Below are 23,997 nucleotides of genomic sequence, written 5' to 3'. Positions count from 1 at the left end.
GGTTTTAAAATCCTTCTGAGTTACTAGTTTAAATATTGCTTTTTACCAATTGACAATGGCCAGTTCCTTCTCTGTTCAGTGAATTCACTTCTTTCACTTCTGCATACCCTATCCACTCAAAGCCTAAGAATAAAATGCTTTGGCTGGCTAGGATTACCATAAAACAGCCTTCCAGCATCTTCATCATTAATATCGTTAGATTTCACTTTTCCTTTATAATCTGAGCATTAAACTGTTTTCTGACTTTGGTTGTTAATACCATCATAAACTGAGTAATTTCAGCAATGCAAAATTAGCTGCTTCATAAACTTCTCCAGTTTTGAGGCAAATGAGACTCAGGAAGACTGCAGCAGATACAGTCTGTGTCTTAGTGCTGCTCAATCGTTCTAGTTGAGAGTTGAAAATAATAAAACACAGCTGATTTGATTGTCAGGTACAATATTAAACAACACTTTCTTTGAATTTCTTCAGAGACTATTGTCTTTTCACATGTCACCCCTCCCCTTTTATAGTGATTATGTTATTATTGTGCTATTTATTGTACAGTCTTTCTTCTATCTTTTTAGTGGCTTTAAAGTTCTAGGCTTCTGAAAAAAAGTCTGGAAAGTCTAAGCCCTTCTATAAAGAAATCTGCTTTCTATTGCAGATAGAAAGCAGTGTTCCATCCCATGTTCTGGAATGTGTGCTACAAGAACTTAAAGGACTACAAGAATTTCTTGATAGAAATTCTCAGTTTGCTACAGTAGGAGCCCTTGGAAACCCAAGGTATTGTTCACTATGTTAAATTGACCAGTGGTGTTCAACCTCCAGCTCTTGAAAAATTATCCCATGTGTACCTGTTCATTGTATGGAAGTAGTCTCCAGCTTGAACTATTTGGATGCTAACAATAAGATGTTAGATTTAATTGCTAAATTTTTTGTATTTGTAGTAATAATAGCATTTCCTTTTATTTTGGAATTGCAGTTTCAGTACACCAGCTAATCTGCAGCAGAGGCTCCTAGGTTTCATGAGGCCTGATGGTGGAAGTTCTCAGCAAGTGCAACAAGAACTCCAGCGGAAATATCATGGTATGCAATTAATTTTGAATGGAAAGTATAAGGAAACAGTGCATTTGGATCTTGAAGTACTCCTACCTGGAGCACCTTGCTTTTTCTTTCATACAGTATCATACTGTTCCATCAGAACTAGTGCCCCACAGTGAAATCTCAGTCTAAACTTACACTGGCAAGAAGCTGCTGTCTCTTTACTTCTGGTGTCACCTTTCACTTTGATGGTGGAAGTTTTTAAATTGCAACTAGGGTAAGAAGTTGATAAAAGTCGCCTCTGTATTAAGAGAATTCATATTTCTGCACAGAAATATCTGGTGACTGAGCTACTGCAAAGGAGAAACTCTGTGTCTCAGTTTAATAAGCTAAAGTGCAAGTGGGTGAACTCAAAATGCACTTCCCTTTCATGCAGTGAAGTCACAATTCTGTAGACACATCCTCTTTCTCCCATTCTGTCCATTCAAGACATCTTGAAATAGAAAACTGGATGTCTAGATGTTTCTACTCACATGAAACCATACTTTTTCAGAGAGAACATTCCTGCATTGCATACTTCGAAATAAATGTTTACAGATAGTGTTTTTAAGAGAGAAATTTTTATCGAGGCACTTCCCTCAAAAGAGAGTGCAGCCATAATCAAGAAGAGAGACTAAAATGTTGGAAGTTTAAGGAGAACTATTCTGAAACATCAAAAGTAAACGTACTGACTCAAAATATGTACAGTATAGTTTCTTAATGACAGTCTTCTTTGCTTTTTCAGCGGAGGCACAGTTAACTGAGAAAAATTCACTTCAAGGCATCCAGCAGCTGGTTCGCAAAACCTGTCAGGCATTGGCTTTATGGAAGTTGCTTTGTGAGCACCAATTCAGTGTTGTTGTAGGTGAGCTTCAGAAGGTACGATCTGAATCATCTGATTTTAATTTGTACATATTTTAAAAGCTTGGACTTCTTGTTGTTGCTTAGATATTTCCGAAAGTGCATTGCTTTAACTCGTTAAGAGGCAGATTAAAGACTTTAAATTGCATATTGATTTTTATTCAGGTTGCTAGTATTTTTAAGAGACAACCATGCAGTTTTGATCTCATCACCCAATTTTAGCAAATCAGAAGCATCACTAACAGCAGATTCAGTTTTACTTTTGTTGAGACTTAATAATTACTCTGTTTCACAATGGAAAGGTGCTACAAAGGAAGGGAAGAAAATTGCTTACCCTTATCAGAAGATTCTAGGTTCAAAAGGCAGAGCTTCACCATAGAGGGATGTCCATAGAAATCCTTCTCCAGTGGAAGTCAGTGCTTAAATGAGCTCTAGAGAGGTGCAGCCAGGCTCCACCCCTTTTGGTCATGCAGGTGAATTACCTTCACCTGTGCTCCCAGGGCTGATTAGGTCCTTTCCTCAGGAGTTCAATCAGTGGTTCAGGCTGTGAGTCAACAGTTCCCATACATCTTGACTGCAAGAAATTTACAGAACTGTTGGTTCTACTGCTGTGTGCCCTGTGCTAATGTTGAATTTGCATCCAGTCTTTGATGAAGTTAATTACTTTAATATTAGACATTCTGTCCTAGCAAGTCATGGAAGAACTGGTTATTTCAAGTTGTATTCTTTATCACTAAGAGCAATTTTTGAACTTAATGAATGTGCAAATATTGAAACTTTGTGCTGCTGTCTTTGAGAGGTAGTACAATTTCTAACATCTTTTATCTTGGATGAGCTACTAGCTGCTTAACAATAAAACCTTTCCCACTCTTTGCAGTAGTGTTAGAGTTTTTGCAATAGTATTTTAATGTTCTGAGTGGTCATCAGTAGATACTAGTGGCAGCTAGCAAGCTCTATTTAAGCAAATATTCGTAACAATTTTTGTAAAACGAGTAAACAGTATAACTTAATATAGAAAGGCATAAAGAGTCTAGATACTATATGCTTTCAAAAAATTCCATCTCATTTGGCATCATCTCATTCATTCATGAACATACTCAGATGATTCCTGTTATTAAAAACTGTGACAAACTTGTTTTATAGTGTTCTGACAGTGCCCTGTGAAGTGAGAGAACAGTTAATACCTTTCTCACAAAGAACTGAAATAGATAGGGCACATTGTGTAGACTACATGAAGTTATACGGAGTTCTCACTGTCCTTTCACATCCAAGAATCTAGTGGGGGATAGAGCTTTCTCTAGTACTTTCTAGTTTGCTATAGATACTTTGTTTAAATAATGTGTTTCCCCCTTATGCATTTCAGTCACTTGATTTTAGTTTATCTTTACTTAAGTGGAAATAGTTTACTTTGCTGTAACATTTTTGCATTCCAATCCACATAAAAGTATTGGTGAAATAATGAAATGCTGTCTGTCTTCAGGAACTTCAAGAGCATCTAAAGATGACTGCTTTTAAAGACTTGGTAATTAGAGACAAAGAGTTGACTGGAGCACTCATTGCTTCTCTTATAAACTGTTACATCAGAGATAATGCTGCTGTTGATGGCATCAGCGCCCATTTGCAAGACATCTGTCCTCTTCTCTATAGTACTGATGATGCTGTCTGTTCCAAGGTAAGTCCACTTAGAGATTTTGCAGCACCAAAACACATTATTATGGTGTTCTAAAGCACAAGTATGCAATAGGATCAAGTGTGTCTTCATCAAGTTTACCAGTGACTCTAAGCAGAGTGGGGAGGTTGATGCACTGGAGGTAAATGATTCCATTTAGACACGAGCCTGTGTGAACCTCAGCAAGGCTGTGTGCAAGGTCCTACACCTGGGCTAAGGAAATCTCGTATACAAATATGGGCTGGGAAATGAGTGGATGGAGACTAGACCTGTGGAAAAGATTTGGCGGTGATACTGGTGGACGAACACCTTGACAGGAGCTGGTAACATGCAGTTGCAGCCCAGAAAGCCAATTGCATCCTGGGGCACATTAAAAAAGGTATGGTTGGCAAGTCAATAGGAGTGTTTCTGTGTCTCACGAGTCCTCACCAGCAGTATTTGTGTTCTGCTCTGGAGGACAGAGGGGAAATGGTTAAATCTTGTCTTCATGAGTATCCAGACTAGAAAGTCCTTGCCTCTAATGCAGTTGCAGTCCGTATGCTGGAAACTTGCAATTACGTACTGGTTTGAGGAAGTGTATTTGAGAGTTTTGTGGGTTTTTTTTTTATTGATCAAGCTTTGAATCTTGTTGCTGTAACTCACTAACTCAGTTATATGAATAGTTTTCATTTTCCCCTCATTTTTATGTAGGCAAATGAATTGCTTCAGCGGTCTCGACAGGCTCAAAACAAACTGGAAAAAGAGAAAATGCTAAGAGAGTCACTGAAAGAATACCAAAAGATCAGCAATCAAGTAGACCTTGCCAATGTTTGTGCACAATATAGGCAAGGTAAGTAGCAATCACTGATCTTTTTCTGCTAAACAGTTTCTGTTGTATCATTTTACACATCTTTTTTTGTTGTTTTCTAACTCCTAAATAATCTTACAGTGATGTTTTCTCATAAATTACTTCTTATTAGCTTTCATATCTCTAAACCTGTTATTTTTAAAGCTATTCTAGGTTTTAACTGCAAACAGAAAAGGAACACTTCTATATAAAATATTCCCACCCACTTACTTCACAGTGTGGTTTGCATTTGTTCCATACATGTAGTTAATAATGTTTTCAGGAAAAAATTTTGGCTGCATGTATCACAGAATCACAGAATTACCAAGGTTGGAAAAGACCTAGAAGATCATGTAGTCCAACCATTACCAATACTTCCTGGCTAAATCATATTCCTCAGTGCCACATCCAAACGTTTCTTGAACACACCCATGGTCGGTGACTCCACCACCTCCCTGGGCAGTGCATTCCAATATAAGCAGGAGTTAAACTGTAGTATTTTTTGAGATGAGGTTTTAAACCAAACATACTGTTTGAGAGATGGATCTGAAATCTGTTTTGTCTAGCATAGCCTATGACAGTATTTAAATGCAGATATAACTCTTTTAACAGTAAGGATTTCAGCCTCTGCTCTACAAATATTTAAGTTCAGAATTGTATGTCATCCCACAAGTTAGGTATGGGCAAAAACTTTTACACAGATCAGTGTAAGTATCTCTGAACTTGTATGTTCAAAGATATTTTACAATAAAAAGTGAAAGTATTTGACATCACTTATTTCTCATAGATTTAACACAGTAATTTCTGGGGTGTTTTTTGTTTAATTTTCTTTTTTTTAATTTACAGTACGTTTCTATGAGGGAGTGGTAGAACTGTCTCTTACTGCTGCTGAGAAGAAAGATCCCCAAGGTCTTGGCCTTCATTTCTATAAAAATGGAGAACCAGAGGAGGATGCTGTTGGACTCCAAGCTTTTCAAGAAAGGCAAGTTTTCAGGATACCTTCTTAGCATTTCGTAGGGGCCTTGATTTCAAGTGACTAGAAATTAGCCCCTTTGAGGAAAGCATTGAGGGCAATGACAGTCAAGCATTTTAGAATAATATACGCAGTATAGATGTTTTTGCCCAACTTGCATGTTATTATTAATATGGCAATAGATTAGGTGTTAACAGCATTACAGAAGTGTTTTTAGAAAGATGACTGGAGACCAACCTAGATTGTGTGAAGTATTTGATTAGTCTTTTTGGATTTTTATTTCAGTAATGATGTCTACAAAGGCGTGCAGTAATGAAAGTTAGAAGGTAGTTAAAATTGTGTGGCTTTAATTTTCTTTTGCTTTATTTACAGATTAAACAGCTACAAGTGTATAACTGACACCCTTCAAGAGTTAGTGAATCAAAGTAAAGCTGCTCCACAGTCTCCCAGTGTACCCAAAAAGCCAGGTCCTCCAGTGCTGTCATCTGACCCCAACATGCTGAGCAATGAAGAAGCAGGACATCATGTAAGAAACTGGACAAAAAAATCATGATTGCATACTAGAAAGTGGTGTGGTTTTAAGTGTTGAGCCATTTATTTATTTAAATTAAACAACCATATTTGGGATATTTTTGTAAAACAGATAAAAGTCAAGATTTATCACACACTGGCCTATTTCAGAGTGTTAATAAAAGTAAAGATACCTAAGTAACATATGCAATTAAATGTTGTCATTTACATATTCAGTATTTGATGTAACTGAATGTCTTCAGGAGTAACAAATTTTGTCTTTGTATTTTTGTCCTTAGTTTGAACAAATGCTGAAGTTAGCTCAGCGTTCAACAGATGAACTCTTCAGTACTGCACTTTACAACTGGTTGATACAAGTTGACTTGGCTGACAAACTGCTACAGGTGAGCTATATTCAGGGAATAAATTGTTGCATGGTGCCACTGAATAGTCAAGTTCATTGTAATAATCCTAATGCTTTAAAAGAGAGAGCAAGAAAATAATTGTTGTCTTTATAACCTTTTCAGGTGACTGCTCCCTATCTGGAACCTTACCTTGTGAGGATGACTAAGATTGACCAAAACAAAGTTCGTTATATGGATTTACTGTGGAGATACTTTGAAAAGAACAGAAATTTTAGTAATGCAGCCAGAGTCTTGGCAAAATTAGCTGACCTACATAGGTATGGATCATGTGGGATTTATTTAATATACTGATGTAGTTGAAAAAATAAAAGAAAATTAAAGCCAAGGCCAATGCCTGTTTTCACAGAATCACAGAATTGTATGTTTTTTTAGTCATTTGCTATTTAAAAAAAAAAATATTAAATTAATGGAATAATTATCTTTTGACCCGTTACTTTTTTAAAAAGAATTTTAAATTTCTGTATCATACATTAACTTACAAGGTGTTTCCTGTTTTAAGTACAGTGTGTGAAGTAGTAATTTCTGATGCAGAATTTTATAATGTGATTGTGTGTGTAGAGCAGCTGATTGAGTAGAATGCAGTAACTGCCAGCATAAAAGAAGTGTTAAGTGGTTCGAGTATAATTTTCTGTGTGACTCAGTAAGATCAGGAATGAATGCTAGCTAACTTTCACGGTCTAGTTAGAATATAATGAACTCTTTGATAATTTTATTAGGTAATCATTTGACATTATAATATTTGTTTTGCAGCACGGAAATTTCTCTTCAGCAGCGTCTTGAATACATTGCACGTGCTATTTTGAGTGCCAAAAGTTCCACTGCCATATCCTCTATAGCTGCAGATGGAGAATTCTTACATGAACTAGAGGAGAAAATGGATGTAAGACAAATGATTTATTTAAGCTACTCTTTCTTTGTATTATTGCATTTGATCTCATTAGCACATGGCATTTACTTATTTTTCTTTACCAAATCTGCCAAAAGTATTTTCTTTACTTTCCTCCCAATGTGATTAAATTAAGCAGTTGATAATCTGATAGGACATTAGCACATCTACACTTAAAAAAGGTAAAGTTAATACTGAATGTTCTCTTCAGATTTGATTAAGTTAATCCAATCTTGAAACTTTCTACACAAGGTTGCAAGGATCCAGCTTCAAATACAAGAAACATTACAGCGGCAGTATTCCCATCATCCTTCAGTGCAAGATGCAATCTCCCAGCTTGATGCTGAGCTGATGGATATAACAAAAGTAGGTAGAAATTTCTCTGTATTAAGCGTCAGTTTATCACATTCGGGGACTAAGGGAGAATGCTGTGCAAAGAATGATCTAATGCTGAGCACTAAATTTGAGAGATAGTTTGGCATTTCTCATCTCAGAATGCCTATGTTAGACTCTTCTTCTTGACATTCCTTCAGTCTTGTGTACTTCACTTATTTCCATGTGTTTTTTCTTTAAGCTTTAGAGTTCTTGATTTATTGGAGCATTGTACTGGAAAAGAGTATTCTTAATTGTATCTTCATGGAAAAAATAGGGATTATATTTAAGAAGCTAAACTACTTATACTAAGTAAAAGATCATTTTTATGTTGTATTTGACAACGGTTAAAGTGTGCCTTTTCTATATACCATATGTCTGTTACCCTGTTCTTACCATATAAGATGTGGAAAAAAATGGTTTTAAAAATTTCCAGGTTTTCTCTTCATACTACTTGAAATATCACTTTTTTTTCTTTTTTTTTTTTTTCTTCTTTTTTCAGCTTTATGGAGAATTTGCTGACCCCTTTAAGCTCTCAGAGTGTAAGCTTGCAATCATACATTGTGCAGGTCATTCTGATCCTATCTTAGTGCAAACTCTCTGGCAAGAAATCATTGAGAAAGGTAGGTCTTAATGGACCAAGCTAGAATTATAGGAAAACGGTACGGGTAAATATTTAAAGACTGAAAAAGCATTGCTACTGATAAGCTGCTCAGGTTAGATACGTCTTTCTGGAATATTCTGTAACGTATTTGATAGGCATAGTTCATTAAAGTTTATGCATTTTGTTTGAGTGCATAAGGGGTATGTGTTGAAACATTGCATTAGTGGCTGGAGTTATCAGTTTCAGATAATTAAAATGTTGTTCCATCTCAGCATTTAATTAGTTCCCATTGTATATGGAATTCAGGAAATTTTATCTGAAGGTTTCAGTATTATGAAATTCTGATTAAAATGTTAAGTGGCAAAAGATGGCAAAAAAACTAAAGGATGTTTAGGGAGTTTAGTGCTTTTATCTCATTGGCAGCAGTGACAGCAGTGCTTTTTTCATCGATGTGTAGAGGATCAGCGTACTGGGTGCTACTTGGCAAGCCTGGCCACTCACGCGTGATAATCTCTCCATCTCTACCATGAGTGCATAATTTTCCCCCACCCCCCTTTTTTTCCCTTGGGTTTTGTACTAAGGTTGTCATTGGGTAAACAACACTGGCAGTGATTTGAGAAAAAAGCTATATGGTTTTGATTGTTGTCTGGACTTTTGTTTGCTGGTTTGGGCTTGTTTTGTTTTGTTTTGCTTTTTTTAAGTAGAGTTGTATGGAACTTCAAAGAAGCATACTTTTGCTTAAGTCTGTTGACTTTGCTTTGACATATGTAGCGTAATATTTTTGCAGCACTGAAGTAAATTTAAGTATCTCAGTATAGTGAACTATAATGTGGAATTTTTCTGAACATCTCATTAAATGATTTTTTTTTTCTTTCAGAGTTGAGTGACAGTGTGTCTCTGAGCTCTACTGACAGGATGCAAGCGCTTAGTCTGAAGATGGCATTACTTGGAAAGATATATGCTGGCACGCCTCGTTACTTCCCTTTAGGCATGTGGTTTAGCCTGCATAGTTTATAAGTATACTGGAACTTAAGAAATTTCAGTCTTTTTTTTTTCAGTCTCATAAAAGGAAAGAATGTTGATAATTTTATTTCTTCCGGTGCTTAATTGACATATTTTCTAGTGAAATTTTTCTCTGTATATGGTGGAGCAATGCATTATTTGAATCAGTAGTAGTAGTGGAGCTAATCTTCGTGGTAGTTAGGTGATGCCTTTCCTTTTTATCCAAGAAATTAGAAGCAAAACATTGTTCTTAAAACTAGTTCATTATGATAGTAACTATGATGAGGGACTGAGAAGAGGGAGGTTAGATAAGAAGTAGAAATTGTAGCCTCTAACCTTGTAAATACAGTATAGTTGTGTGTTTTCAAAACCACTATGAGTTTTACAGTTTTTCCTAAATTTACTTAGGGATTTAAGCAGACTTTACAGGTTTTCCTGATGAATTGAAAGTAAATGAAGCTTAGGAGGCAGCAACTGTTACATTTGATGGCTATGTAAATCACAAAGAGCTTAGGAGGCAGCAACTGTTACATTTGATGGCTATGTAAATCACAAAGTAACTAAGTTTGTTTGTGTCAAAGTACCAAGTCAAAATGTGTGTACTTAAGCCCTTAATAAGATCCTAGGCCACCACATTTGTCTGCTGTCTGTTGAAGAAGCATCTGTTGTTGCCTGCAGAAGCAAATTCAAAAATGGAATTCAAAAGATCTGTGAATCTTCTGGAGTTTCTGCTCTTAAGATGCTCAGACACTCTGATAATGTGGTATTATATAAAAATCAGGAAGTTATCTTACTACAGTTTTGTTTTTTTTACAATATCAGGTTATTATTACTGACTCTTAAACATGATATGTTGTAGCTTTACATATAAAGCTAACTGTTCTAGCAAATGAAACAGTAATGTGTTTTGTGCTGAAACAAAAATTAACAAACTTCTCTTAATAACATAATTTGGTATCAGAATTATAATTGAGTTCAGTCTGAATAACTCCTCTCATACATTGGTGATAGCTTAAAAGCATCTTTGGAGGTAGTTTGTAATCACAAATCCTTCTCCTTGTATAGATGTAGGAAACAGTTTCATATACTTTTCAGGTGAAAGGTGACAACAAGGATGTGAAAGACAAAATGAGACTTGGAGCTACTAATTTTACAATGACCTTTTTGCTGGACTGCCATTAACAGCTGGAATCTAAGCACCCCATTTTATTTTTTCCTCCAGATTTTTTAGTGCAATTCCTAGAGCAACAAGTCTGTGCATTGAACTGGGACGTAGGTTTTGTAACATACACCATGCAAGAAATTGGCGTGCCATTGCCAAGGCTGCTTGAAGTATATGACCAGTTGTTTAAAGCACGGGTAAGGAAAACAGCCACACACACAAAATAAATAGTTAGCTACTGTCAAAATCTAGCTCTGTCAGGAAATGTAGAATAGTATTAGGTGTGACTGTATAAAAATATCAACTTCATAGCTTTTGGTACTGTTATTCACTTAAAGACTTCTAGTGCTGCTTTTCAACTGTTGATTTTGTACACAACATGTATGATGTTTAGATTTTGTTAAGTTTTTACTTCACCTAAATCTGATTTAGAATTAAGTAGGATTAGAAGTGTTATGCTGCAGAAGGAATGCCAAATTCTGAATGTATTAATTTCATTTCTTTCGTATTCATGACTAAAATTTGCTCTGCCATCAGTATAGTCTGTGCAATAAGCATAATTAACAAAAACTTGTATTTTTAATTTTTGCTTTTTAAAACAAGTTTTCTGAATTAAAACATTGGTTTCTTTTCATATGAGTTTTTTAATGTAAGGAATGCAAAATGTTGTAAAATCTACTTTCAGAATTGTAGGAAATAGGAAACCGAGTTAAATTTCAGTATTCAAACTTCAAAACAGTTCTCAAAATAGAGGCTTAATATAGGCTAAGGTAGAAGTCCCACAAACTCTGTATTTTTGTTACAGTGAATGAATATCAAGGCTAACTATTTGTATGCATCTGTTGATCTGTTTGGTTTTTTTCATTCATATTCATCTTAATAGTTTGCAATCTCTTTTAGGACCCCTACTGGAACAGAATGAAAAAGCCTTTGCATCTTTTGGAGTGTATTCATGTATTACTGTCAGGATATGTACAAGATCCAAGCAGAGTACTCATGAGGTAAAAAGAGCAGTAATATCTTAATGAAGTTTGCAATAAAATATAAAATATCCTACTTCAGCTGTTCCCAAAGCTTCTCTTTCTTCTGGGTGAATTTTTAGTGTTTGTTTTCAGGTAGAAATTACTGAAACTCCTCATTTCTTATTAGAGAACTTGTAAGGTTTTCCCTATAAAACTGACTCAATAAAAATTATTTTCTCAGTGGCAGATTCAGGAATAAATGACAGTGTTATTTTGTAAGATTTTTTGACAATGTACTTTAAGGAGCAATACAGAAAAATTTCAAGGAATCTGGAATAGTGTGGAAAAGTGAGAAATAGGTCTTTTTAAATCTACCCAAATTGTTTTTAAAAGGCTGGTAATTAATCATTCTACAAGACTAAAATTTAGCTTAGTACACAACAAGAAAGAACTTAAATTTGTTACTGGAAAAAAGTGCTAACTAGAAGAACACTTAATGTACTTCAATATATTTCCTGTATTCTGTAGAATACAGTTAGTGTTAGTACTGTCCTGCCTTAGAAGAAAAGTGTAGAATTAGACGGTATCATTCTAACTCTTCTTAAGATCAGTTTTTGTAATTGAGTTGGAAAATACACATGCAAATATTCCCTGTTCAAATACATACATTCATTTATTCTCCCATTATAGCTTGCTTACAAGCTCTAGAGTTATAAAACCATTTTTTTAATAATAAACAGCTAAATAATTAAAAAGTAGCCGAAATGCCTTACATTATTCCATTGAAATGTTAGTCTTACGTTCTATTTCAGAGGAATTATTATACCCAGAAACTAATCTTTTGAGTTCTGTGTGTTTTCACAGGAGGCGATTCACGAATGTTTGCCTGGATGCTGTTAGCTGTTACCTGGTTGAACTTCAGTCTATGAGCCCAACACTAACAGTGCAGACCACCATTGGGAATTTTAAATCGCTGCAGGCTAATTTAGAACGGCTTCACTGAATGACTAATACAATGAAAATCACACAGATAAAACATACTGTGAAATGAAACTCCAGGTGTCTGCACTGAATCTCTGGAAGAACAAATGCTCATTAAATTTAGAAGAGAGTTGCATTTCCTGCCAATTATTGATTATGTGGCCTGCCTGTTAATCTAAACGTATCTACAAATTGTAGAGTGCGAATGTGGAAAATAGTTTCTTTTGCTACTACCACATTTTGTAATTACAGAAAAGCTCATTTTTTATACTATTGCAATAAACTGCATTTTATGTTTTTTCCCATGAAAATTAAAAATATTTGGAAAATATCTTCTTTTTTCTTTGTACCAATACAAATGACAATAAAAAAAGGCAAGAATATGATAAAGGCATATGCTGGTTGTAAACATGGTCAGGTCAAGGACTGGTGTTTCAAACATAACGAGATGGGGATTACTGGCCAGTCTTTCAATAAAAAAGATGCTCGTTGCTTCGTTACTGTCTGTCTCTGTCATCTGTAAATATTACCTTTGGGTTAAAAGTGCAGAAATTAGCTACCTAATTCACACTGAAAGTATTAAGATCCTGTCACACTATTTTCCCTATCCCATTTTAATAAACGTGTTTTGTCTGTTAAAAACAATTACTTATACTTTCTGTACGTGCACACAAGCACCAAGTTAGACATGTTCCTTAAAATGAGCAACATCTGTGCCTTATCTTGCCTTCATGTTTCCTAACCTTTTAAGATTTAACTCTACAAATAAACTTATGTTTTTATCCCTGTTTTGTTGCCATGAGTTGTTTACATATCTGGTAAAATAAACCGCATGCTGTGCACAATAAATTACCAGTTTTTGTAGGAGGAGCAGATGCATTTGTCCATGCACGCAGAGTAGGCGGTCTTGGGCCCTGTTTTTGTTAATTTGTTTTTGTGGGGTTTTTTGTTTGTTTTTAGGCAGTGGTGGGTCCTGTTTTTGTTTATTTGATCGTTTTTGTGGGGTTTTTTGTTTGTTTTTCCCCCACAGAACGAGCACCGGACCGGCGCTCTCGTGATGACGGGATCTTCCGTCACTGAGGAGGCGACAGCGAGAGGGGGGCGGCGCCTGCGCAGTGCGCTGTGCCCGTTGGCCCGGCAGCCGTGGGCCGTTGTGTTGTAGTATAATGGTTACACAGAGGTCCTGTGAGAATGGAGATCAAGCTGGATGTTCTCGTGTCCACGTCTATCAAACAAAGGAAACCGTGGACTCGAATCACCTGGATTGGGCAGGTGGGTTTAAAGAAGTTGAAGGTTGATCCTTGAATCGTAGTATAGCCCAAGTTAGAATCATTCTGAGAATGCATAAGAAGCATTCTGTTGTACTGTAAAGCAGATATGACAAAGAGTGAAGTTAATATCATAATCGCAGCTGTAAAGTAGTTTCTTCTCTCTTTTCAGTATTTTTTCTAACTTCTTTATAAAAGTCTTTCTTTAGTGTTTCACTGACTTAGTAGAAATTATTTTAAAATGCTCTTTTCTTTTAACAGGAAAAAGAGGCTGTTTTTCTTCTAGATGATAAACATATAAATGAAATTAATCTTGCATCAGGGAAGACAAAGAAGAAAATTCCCCAGCTGCAATCACTGTTAAAAAATGTAGTTGTCTTAACAACGTCAATAAATGGTTAAGTATACTATTTCATGTATTATAAACCCAAGCTATTCTTTATGTAGATTTAACAGTTTAGAAAGGTAAAATACATGAAACATATTCCAGTTCACTTACAGCTTTAAAATTTTGGCTACAATGGAAAGGCAGTAATTTCAAGTACTTCATAATAATGTGCTTTTAAATATCTCTCCCCTGATGAACACAGGCGCTTGGCTGGCAGGATTACTTACAACAGGAGAGTTATTCCTTTGGAATAAAGACCAGGACTGCTTAAAAGTAATACCAGCAATTGATGAATCTAGGAAGATAACTGCAGCAGCACAAGGTAAGTGTTTTGAAAACTGAAATAGAAGTAAAAGTCTCATTGTTATAAATTGTTCTTGAACAAGTTAGAAGTTATATTCTTGTACTGTTTTGCATTGCTGTCACTTGTCTGCAAGCTAAGCTTTGACAAATGTCCTTTTTGATACTTAAATAATGCAGATTTCTAAATGCAAAATAAATAAATAAATAAAATTTTAAAAATATATAAACCTCAGTCCATTTTTAAATGCAGTAAATATTTTGCTTGTATTGTTATCATTTGTACAAATACATTCCTTAATTAAGTTATAAATACCTGGCGGAAGACATACATCTGATTTAACTGCTGTATGCTTCATTTTAGGTTTACTTTCTAGGTATGGTTTTCTGGTAAACAATAATTAGAGAGAATATTACAAAGGCGTATATCAGCAAATTTGGTCCTAAGTTGCATCTTGTCAAAATATCATCTTACTGGATAATCTCACTGATACCAGGTTAGAAAATGAAGCACTGTACAAGCAATTTGTCATTTTGGGGAATACGTGCACTTAGGAGATGAAGGCAATAAAAAAGCAGAGCTTTTAAGCATTTATCAGTAGTTTTCATGAAAGTGGTATTTCAAGAAAGACCGCTTCAGAAATCAGCTCTGGTGGTTGAGTCTCCTGGGGAAGATAGCACAGAATCCATAAGAATGGGCATCCCCTCTGACTTTCCTTCTGCCCAAGGTCTAGTACTAACAATGAGTTTGGAAATCAAAGATACTTCAGGAGGCAGCTTGAATTTGTTGTGGTAGAGGTGAAAGTAGTTTTCCTGTTCTTTTTATTTTTTTTATTTTTTTATTTTCTTAAGTCGAAATCTAGCAGAGGATCAAAAATAATTCTGGCGTTTCCTGTTTTTTCTAGAGTGTTTGATGAGATTGTATTTGTATGTGTCTGGAGATGGCAGAAGGGTGCTCTTAACTACTCCTACAGCGTGTGTCTTTTTGTGGGAGAGCACAGAATACACAAATACACTCTCTTATAAAAACTCTTCTGGGCGGTGGACGCAAATTTTGCCCAGTGAATCAATCATGTTGCCGTCTACTGAAGAAAAAGAAATCGGAGTTCATGCTTCTTTCATACAAAATGAGGTAAAAAACAACAACAACCAAGCCCTAAAGCATGGATATCTAACTTATCCACTTGCCTGGGTCACAGTGATTGAACAGAAATAAGCTTGGTCTGCATACACAGTGCTGCTTTGAAAGTGATGCCTCCTATTTATTTCCATGGAAATTATGTCTGATATGAAGAGTGCAATAACACTGTTTGATAGAGCAAAATCTCAGCTACTAAGCACTATTTTTCAGCGTAGTCAATACCATTAACTGTGCATTTCATCAGTAGTGAATAGGAGCCTACATGCTGTGCTAGTAAAAATCTGTGCCAGCAAAGGCCCCCTGTTGAACCACTGCTGAAATGCACTGCACACTGCCTCATTGTGCTCACATCTACTGATTGATCTTCATAAATAAGTGTTGAATAATGTCATTAGGTGCTATTTTTTTCTGCATGGAGGAATTCAGTTCCACACCTTTTCTTTGTCCACACTTCTGTGTCAGGCTGCCCCTTTGCTGCCATCTGTCACATAGCAACCACATGCAGCAGAATATTGGTGTGAAGATTCAGCCTGTACCACCAGTATGTACTTCTGTCACCATGGGCTAATGTAATAAAATGACAGTCATTACAATTTGAGCAGCTCTCGTAAAATATGTTGAGTGCTTCATGTGTAGAAGTAATAAAACTTATTTTAATCCTTTATATATATATATATTTTTTTTCTTTGAAAAAGTAATCATCTCATCTCTTAGGTAAGTTTGAGCAGCAGAAGCTAGAGTGTGTGATGATTGGCTCTTTGTTGCATATACATTTCATCATTCGTTTTATGTGAGATTTAATGGCAACATAAGAACAGCCTTGCTGGATCAGGTCAAATTTCATCTAGCCTGGTATATTCTTCCCTGCCTTAAATTTATGAATGACAATATTTTGTTATTTAAGCTCAGTTGCTATTTTGATTAATCATAGAATCCCTCAGGTTGGAAAAGACCTTAAAGATCATCAAGTTCAACCACAACCTAACAGTACTAACCTAACAGCCCTCCACTAAACCATGGCCCAGAGCAAAATATTAAGTAAATATATAATGTCTAAGCAGTTGTGGATTTGGAGTTTATTTTGTCTTTTTTTGTTTTTTCTTCATAGGTACTGGGTGATTGCTGTTTGTGCTCATTTGTGTTTTACTCTGGCGAGTGTTTGGTTTTAACATTTTTGATTCTTCGTTGGCATGAAAATGGCTTTAAATTTGCCAGGTACACTCAAAGTTATTTGAAGTTCACTAACATAAGAGAAAGTTTGTATTAAAATGCATTTTATGGTGAGATTTCAAAACAGCATGTGAACATGTTTACATTGACATGCAGCTAGTTTGTTTTCTGTCATGTTTTGAATCTCCTTAGGTTTTTCATTTAGAACATCATACTGTTGATTTTCATATTCATACTCTTGAGTAGTCTTATGTAAGTATCATTTTGCTGTCTGAGGAGGTTCCTGGCTAGAATGCTAGTCTCTTAATTCTGTAACATGGATTTGTACTTATTTAAATATTCTATGCATCAGCCTAAACTTGTGTTTATTAAAAATAGTTCTGCTTAAGTTTTTATAAATTCTTCTAATCTGTAAGGTTTAAGAAGGAAATCAGTGGGATTTTTTTTTTCTTGTACACGTTCCATGTGTCCTTGACTGGTATGTTTTATTTACAATGTGTGAGTCATTCCATTCAGCATAACTGAATTATCTCTATTTTGTTTGTTTGTTTGTTTTTAAATTCAGTTCTTTGCCATACCAGATCCACTGGGTGCAGCAGACTTGTTCTCTTGTTAATTTAGTGCCTCAGTGCGTATCTATAAAGTCAAGAGGAGCTTTGCTATCTGCATTTGCAAGAGATGGACTTTTTCTTGCAGTAGCTGTTAACCAAATTGATCCTAAGGTATGAATAATGGGCAACACTTAATAGTTCCACTTGAATGAAGTCTGGTAAAAGAAAATTAGTAAGAGATTTTAGAGGCGATTTTCAAGATTCATATTGGTACACGTGATTATATTCATATTGATATTTCTAGACATGAAATTCTGTTATTCCTCCTAACAAGTGACAGGTTAAATCTGAAGCCAAATCCTGATGCAGTTTTTAGTGCTAATGGTGTGTGGTATTTAGCATTCAGGGATGGGATAACACTGTCTTTAAAACAGTTATTCACCAACCAAACAGGAGAAGTTGCATTTTGAGAATTTTAGAAAAATATGTATTAAAAAACAACAACAAAAATCTGTATTATACTCAATATATAATTAATCTTTAACTATTTTCAAATGTAAAAGTTGGTAAACAAACTAATAAATAATCTAAATGATATTAATTATTGAAATGCATTGGCACAGTGACATGTATTTCCAGGACGTCAGATATGACACATAACTTGCTAATATAAATTGCTTTTAAAACAATTACAATTTGACGTAAACATTTACTAGCTTGTTTTTGTTTTTAACAATTACTTTCTTATTTTAGGCAACTCAAATTTTGTTTTTAAACACCCTGAATTTTTTAACTGTTTCGGGTAGTGTTAAAGGTTGCAGTAGCAAGAGCAACACTGTCCCATCCAAGTTTATCAGGTGAGAAAGTGATGTTGTTTCCAATTCTGTTGTGCTTTTTGCTTGTTTGTTTGTTTTTGTTCATTTGTTTCCTTGAGGGGGATGTTTTTGTTTGTGTATGTTTGTTTTAATAAAGTTAACTTAAGATTTGATACAGAGATTTGACAGAAAAACATATTTTTCCTGCCCTATCTAGGTCTTACTGGGTTGGTGACATGAGTTGGACTCCTGATAGCCTTTTCTTGGCTTGCATGTTAAAACGTGGGTCTTTGATTTTGTTGACTGGTATGGGTGAATTGCTGACCTTGATTACTTCTGGCTGCTCTGTAGAATTTGGGCCAGCAGAGTTTATTCCAATTCATCCACTAATAACATACAGGTAAAAGGATTTGAAAATATATAGATATCTTTGTCTGATTATCATATCTTACTTTCCAACATCCTTATTGCAAATTTTAACTTCATCTTTCAAGTTCAATCTTTCACTTTTTATGTCTCCTTTCAATGTCTGTTTCTCATTCATAGTTCTCTTCTATTTCTTGTAATGGGTTTGTCGTGATGAAAAATTGGCATTCTGATAATGTGAGTATACCTTATTTGACTTGTTTTATTTCAATTGTTTGAATCTGATAGTAATTAAAAATAGCATGTGTTTGTGATATGGGAAGAAACTAAACTTATACCAGTGCTAAAAGTGTACATTTATTTTATCGAGTGATAAATTTAATATTCATATTTAATTTTACTTACAAAACTTTGCCATGTTTCCATCTTAGATCTTGTGAATGACATGTGCGTGATCAAAACCAAATATGATTACAAAATCTTAGAAGTTCTCTAAATTTTGAAATTCAGCTGCTGGTTATATAGGAGGATATAAGGATCTTTGGTAACCTTAAAAAACAGAGGTGGCAAAAAAGTAACGCTTTCTATTTACCTGGAAGAATCAAAATAGAATCTAAACATTACTGTATTGAAAATGTGTGTTAATAAATAGCAAGTATATGTTAATGACACGTTATTGCATTTATGTGTTACTTTGCAATTTTCACTTCCATTATTTCTGAAAGCCCTATAGCATATAATATCGTATATCACGAAAGCATTCAAAAGCATTATATAATACCTTCTTAAACCATCTGGTTGAGAACTCAAATGTATTAAAATACCTTAATTATGGGTATATATTGAATGTATGAAGGTACTTCAAGATTCAGATTTTGAGGGTTTTTTATTTTTCATACACAACTACTAGAAATTAAATAGGATTTTATTTTCAAGCACTTGTCATACACAAAGACTTAGAAAAGAGGATGTGATACACAGGTTTAAAGTCAAATTGGGATAAAAATATTTAATACTTAAACAGCTTTCAGTATTTCCATATTACTTAGTGAATTTAAAGAGCTGAGCAGTGCACTTCACGTGCTGGAGGGCAGGGTTCCTATCCAGATGGAAGGCCTCTGAGAGAGATGGGCCCATGAGAACCTTGTGAAGTTCAGCAAGGCCAAGTGCAAGGTCCTGCACCTGGGTCATGGGAATCCCAATCAGATACAGATTGGGCAGGGAATGGCTTGAGAGCAGCCCTTAGGAGAAGGATTTGGGGGTGTTGATGAAAGACTCAGCATGAGTCAGCAATGTGCACTTGCTGCCCAGAAGGCCAACTGTATCCTGGGTTGCATCAAGAGAAGCATGACCAGCAGATAGACAAAAGTGATTCTGCCCCTCTGCTTTGCTTGTGTGAGACCCCATCTGGTGTACTGTGTCCAGTTCTGGGGCCCCCAGCAGAAGAAGGCCATGGAGCTGAGAACATGAGCTTATTTCTTATATACTCTATTAACAATTATCACATTATTTTTGTATCTTATATTACAATGTATCTTTATTTTAGACAGCACAGCACTTTGTGTCAAGACTCTAGTCAGACTCTTGGATCGTCAGCTTCTGAAAGTGATATTATGAGACAGAGATTTTCTGTTGCTTCTCACTCAAGATTACCCTACCTCATTGTCTCTGATGGATTCATGATAACAGTGCTAAGATTTCATAACAACGTTTCACCAGTGGGATTTTTAAGATCGCTTTTGCTTGATTCAACACAGCGGCTTGAAACTGTCCGTAGGAATCTGATGAACTCCCAGGTAGGGAGTTTTTCACATGTATTGTTGAGTAAAATAAATCTTCATATATATAAAAATGCAGCTTTTTGAACAGTGTACCTCAGTTTATTGTGAAATTAATATAAATTTTGGGGGGTTAGATAGTCATTTCAAAAATAGAGTCGATCTGGAAAACACTGGAAATGTAGTTTTGTCTGAAACTGTATTCCTATGAAGTCTGATTAATATTTCAGTGGAATGTAAAGAGCACAGTCTGAACTGTCACAACATATGTTCTTTCTGGATCCTGTGAAAAAATCTGTGGAATTTTTTTGTCAGTAGAATTGGTTCAAAATGTTGTCAGGTACTGCTCTACTCTGACCTACTCATCTCTTCAGAATGATGCAGAAATGATTCTGTATAACCTCTCTCTCCCTAGATTGCTGCTGTTTTAGAGCAATTAGCAGCTGACAAAGTGGTACAATCTGTATTTATTTTGAGTGTTATTAACTAAGGCTTGCTAAAAGATTTAGATTTATTTTATATCACTTCTTAGAGGAGCTAAGTCTGGGAAAACAGAAACCATTGAAATAAAATGTTCTGCAATTATTGCCAATCGTCTAACTCTCTGAGATAGTACATATTGAGAAATTTGGTGTTTGCTGTTGAAATACCATGCATCTTCAAATGGCTGTCAATTCATATTTTGATTTTTTGGAGAAGAGGAATATATTGGTATTCACTTATGAGGTAGAAAATTGGGCAATAATTTGAAATAGTAGAGAGGTGTTGCTTTTAGGATGCAAGGACACAAACACTGACAAACAACTGGGGTCATTTGAGGGATCAGGAAAGCAGATTCTGTAAGTGTAAGAAGAGTTGCCAGATGCTGAGAAAAATGCAGAATTCCAAGACGTGTCGAAGTGATAGCTTGTTTTTCTGTAAATACATATACCTCTCCACCTATTCTCCCTTTCTGTCTGCGACTTTAAGACTGAAGCTTCTTAAATGAGATCAGTTTCCTTTTCTTTATTTCGTAACTATCTGATTTAGAGACTAATAATATTTTGCATTATTATTTCTTTTAGTCTAAAGGGAGACATCTGTGTTTACGATCCCTGTTGTCTTTAAAAGACAGCCTTCTAAAACACACGCAAAACCATACCTCCAACTCTTTCAGTGTTCCAAAATTTCTAGAAGAGGACACAACAGAAAGAAATCAGAAAACCACAGACTTACTGGTATGTAATCATGTGTTTCCTTTTCCAATTCTGCAAATGATTTGCTAATGATATTCTAACTGTCAAGATTTATTTTGTTTTGTTTTACCAAAAATAACAGTTTTTGTACAGTTTTTTGCTCTTACTAAGTAGTTAAAAAAATAAGCTCTCATTTTCTGTTTAGGTGCAGGGAATGCGATTTTTTCAACTTTATTTTTTTCCAGTGATGATTTTAAAACTTTCTGAACAACGCATGCTAATCTACAGTTATATCTGTTTGTAGCATAAAGACTTCAGCTTCTCTGTATTATGAAGCATGATGTCACACTAAGTATATTGAGGCCATAGGGTACACTTAATACGGTATATTATCCTAAAAAAATTATTTTGATCCTAAGGAAATCAAATATCTGTCCTCAGTTTCCAATAAGCCTTTCTTTTTCAGCCTTTCTCAATTCCATTTCATGCTTTAGCTTTTTGAGCTTTTGTTGAATGATATATTTTATAGTCATATGGAAAAAATTCTACCTCTAATTTTAAGCTAAATAAAAATAAGTTTTCACTTCCACATTTAAAAACAATTGATGTCCTTATGCTATGCTTTTTTTTTTTTTTTTTAGTTTAGTAATATTTATCTGCATAATTATTCCAAATAAGATTTTTGAGGAGTGCTCTATTGAAATGGCAAATGGATTAGATGCAATTAAGCAAGTTACAAATAAAACTTTTATTTGTGAAACTCACTACGTGGCGATTCTTTGCAGATTCTGCTCAGGTAGCAGACTTGAATTAAACTGGTTTTAAGGATTTTTTTTTTTTCCTTCCCTGTCTTAGGATTATGAAAATGAATCTGATGATGAAAAACTGTTTCCCAATAGCTCTTCTAGCATCTTTAGCCAAAGAGTCCTTTCTTCTGTTGGTAAAGCTGATCAAGGTCACATAGAATTCGCATCAATGTTTGATACTATTCATGCAGAAGACGATACTGAAGAGAAAGACAAGTTATCAGTGGAGCTGAATTCTGTTCAGAGAAGTCTTCTTACTGCATGGCAGATAGGGATTTCAAAAAATATTGAAGAAAGAGATACTTTCCTGAATTACACAGTAAGCTGCATTTCCCATTTTTTCAACATTCTTCAGTTTGTAGAATGTTCTTCACTATACCAGGATGCATTTTTAAATAAATCTGTGAAGAATTCTCACTGGATTCATTGTGTTTTAAGATACTTTAAACTGTGTTTAAGTGTCTTGCACTGGCATTCAAGAGCTGGTATGACTGGGCATGTGGCAAAGCTGACATTACAAACACTGAAACTTATGCTTGTCCAGAAGCAAGATCAGTTGTTCTCAAAAAATCTTTTGGCATGCTTCTGTCTTTTGAAGATGGTTTCTCATACTCTAAGTAGCACTTGCATACCACAGTATGAGAACTTGTTTGTTCCTGGTGTTAATAGTCTCGTGGAGCTTGATTCATTCATTGTACCTATATTGCTATTTCTGGATGAGAGTGCAACTCAGGAATTCAGCTCACTGAAATCTCTGCTTAGAAAGCCTCCTCAAGCACTGAACTGTGATGAAAAAACAGAAAAAAGGTATGAATAAACTTTGCATGGAAAAGATGTTAAGACAACTGTATTTTTCAGTTATATTGTAATTACAATGTTCTTTTGTTTCTTCTGTGATATGCTCTGTGAAAAAGCATGATAATATAATGGCCTGGGTTGAAAAGGACCTCAAAGATCATCTCGTTTCAACCCTTCTGCCACGTTCAAGTTCACCAACCACCAGACCAGGCTGCCCAGAGGCACATCCAGCCTGGCCTTGAATGCCTCCAGGAGTGAGGCATCCATGACCTCTCTAGGCAACTTGTTCCAGTGCATCACCACCCTCTGTGTGGAAAAACTTCCTCCTAATATCTAACCTAAACCTCCCCTGACTCAGTTTAAAACCATTCCTCCTTGTCCTATCACTATCCACACTCATAAACAGTCATTCCCGTTTATGGGCTCCCTTTAAGTGATGGAAGGCCACAATGAGGTCTCCCTGGAGCCTTCTCTTGTCCAAGCTCAACAAGCCCAATTCCCTCAACCTTTCTTCACAGGAGAGGTGCTCCAGCCCTCTGATCATCTTAGTGACCCTCCTCTGGACTTGTTCAAGAGCTCTGCATCTTTCTTGTGCTTGGGGTGTAATGTTTAAATGCATGCAGCTGAGGGCTCAGACCTATGGCTGAATATGATTTAGTTACAGTAATTCATTACTGTCAGTCAGTTCAAGGATAATTTGTGAGGTAACAGCTCAAAGCAGGTTTCATAATGTAAGATATTTTTACTGTCTTTTACCCGCAGTCCTCTCCCTCCCAAGCAGAAGTTCTGAACTCAGTGAAACCAGAAGTCTGTTAGCAAACTGTTTAGTTAGCAAACTTTGTACTTGGTTATAGGAGTAGTACAGATGTTCTGGAGCATTTCACTGTTTGGAAAATATATCGATATTGTATGAAATAATGGTGTGTAATCAGTTTTAGGACAACTCAAGAAATGTTGTAGTCACAAGCCAGTAACAATAAAGGAATATGTTATCTTACCCCATTCCAAAGATAAGGGCTTGCTGGAAAATTCCCAGAAGGAGGTGATCTCCAATATGTTTCCCTCTTAGCCACTAACCCTTAAATGAGTTTAGGGAGGGATGGACCCTGGTTGAATTGCTTGCACCTGTGCTCCCCTGGCTGGCCC

General features: G+C 35.5%; 2 protein-coding genes across 6 annotated transcripts in view; both read left to right on the top strand.

Annotated features, from left to right (window-relative positions):
- The window catches only part of NUP155 (nucleoporin 155), a 28,009-nt gene extending 14,926 nt beyond the window's left edge, over nucleotides 1–13,083 (top strand). The window contains exons 20-35 of the mRNA XM_015848475.2: nucleotides 647–765; nucleotides 965–1,068; nucleotides 1,808–1,941; nucleotides 3,404–3,595; nucleotides 4,283–4,421; nucleotides 5,265–5,400; nucleotides 5,764–5,917; nucleotides 6,201–6,305; nucleotides 6,429–6,583; nucleotides 7,077–7,206; nucleotides 7,465–7,578; nucleotides 8,087–8,207; nucleotides 9,066–9,176; nucleotides 10,413–10,549; nucleotides 11,253–11,353; nucleotides 12,179–13,083. Coding sequence (XP_015703961.1) covers nucleotides 647–765; nucleotides 965–1,068; nucleotides 1,808–1,941; nucleotides 3,404–3,595; nucleotides 4,283–4,421; nucleotides 5,265–5,400; nucleotides 5,764–5,917; nucleotides 6,201–6,305; nucleotides 6,429–6,583; nucleotides 7,077–7,206; nucleotides 7,465–7,578; nucleotides 8,087–8,207; nucleotides 9,066–9,176; nucleotides 10,413–10,549; nucleotides 11,253–11,353; nucleotides 12,179–12,317 — 2,091 coding nt within the window. The 3' untranslated portion in view covers nucleotides 12,318–13,083. The remainder of the gene's footprint in view (nucleotides 1–646; nucleotides 766–964; nucleotides 1,069–1,807; nucleotides 1,942–3,403; nucleotides 3,596–4,282; nucleotides 4,422–5,264; nucleotides 5,401–5,763; nucleotides 5,918–6,200; nucleotides 6,306–6,428; nucleotides 6,584–7,076; nucleotides 7,207–7,464; nucleotides 7,579–8,086; nucleotides 8,208–9,065; nucleotides 9,177–10,412; nucleotides 10,550–11,252; nucleotides 11,354–12,178) is intronic.
- Nucleotides 13,084–13,174: 91 nt separating this feature from the next.
- The window catches only part of CPLANE1 (ciliogenesis and planar polarity effector 1), a 56,735-nt gene continuing 45,912 nt past the window's right edge, over nucleotides 13,175–23,997 (top strand). For 2 of the 5 annotated variants that reach the window (XM_015848462.2, XM_015848460.2), the window contains exons 1-11: nucleotides 13,177–13,567; nucleotides 13,825–13,960; nucleotides 14,154–14,273; nucleotides 15,157–15,383; nucleotides 16,501–16,607; nucleotides 17,128–17,284; nucleotides 17,867–17,970; nucleotides 18,146–18,328; nucleotides 19,841–20,090; nucleotides 21,137–21,289; nucleotides 22,103–22,860. In XM_015848462.2, the coding sequence (XP_015703948.1) occupies nucleotides 13,487–13,567; nucleotides 13,825–13,960; nucleotides 14,154–14,273; nucleotides 15,157–15,383; nucleotides 16,501–16,607; nucleotides 17,128–17,284; nucleotides 17,867–17,970; nucleotides 18,146–18,328; nucleotides 19,841–20,090; nucleotides 21,137–21,289; nucleotides 22,103–22,860 (2,276 nt within the window). In that variant the 5' untranslated portion in view covers nucleotides 13,177–13,486. Of the gene's footprint in view, nucleotides 13,568–13,824; nucleotides 13,961–14,153; nucleotides 14,274–14,615; nucleotides 14,749–15,156; nucleotides 15,384–16,500; nucleotides 16,608–17,127; nucleotides 17,285–17,866; nucleotides 17,971–18,145; nucleotides 18,329–19,840; nucleotides 20,091–21,136; nucleotides 21,290–22,102; nucleotides 22,861–23,997 lie in introns of those variants that run through there. The other 3 variants (XM_015848461.2, XM_032441243.1, XM_032441244.1) reach the window with 3 other exon arrangements.

This window comes from Coturnix japonica, chromosome Z, assembly GCF_001577835.2.
Source record: "Coturnix japonica isolate 7356 chromosome Z, Coturnix japonica 2.1, whole genome shotgun sequence".
NCBI lineage: Eukaryota > Metazoa > Chordata > Aves > Galliformes > Phasianidae > Coturnix > Coturnix japonica.
This window is presented reverse-complemented; position numbering and strand designations above follow the sequence as displayed.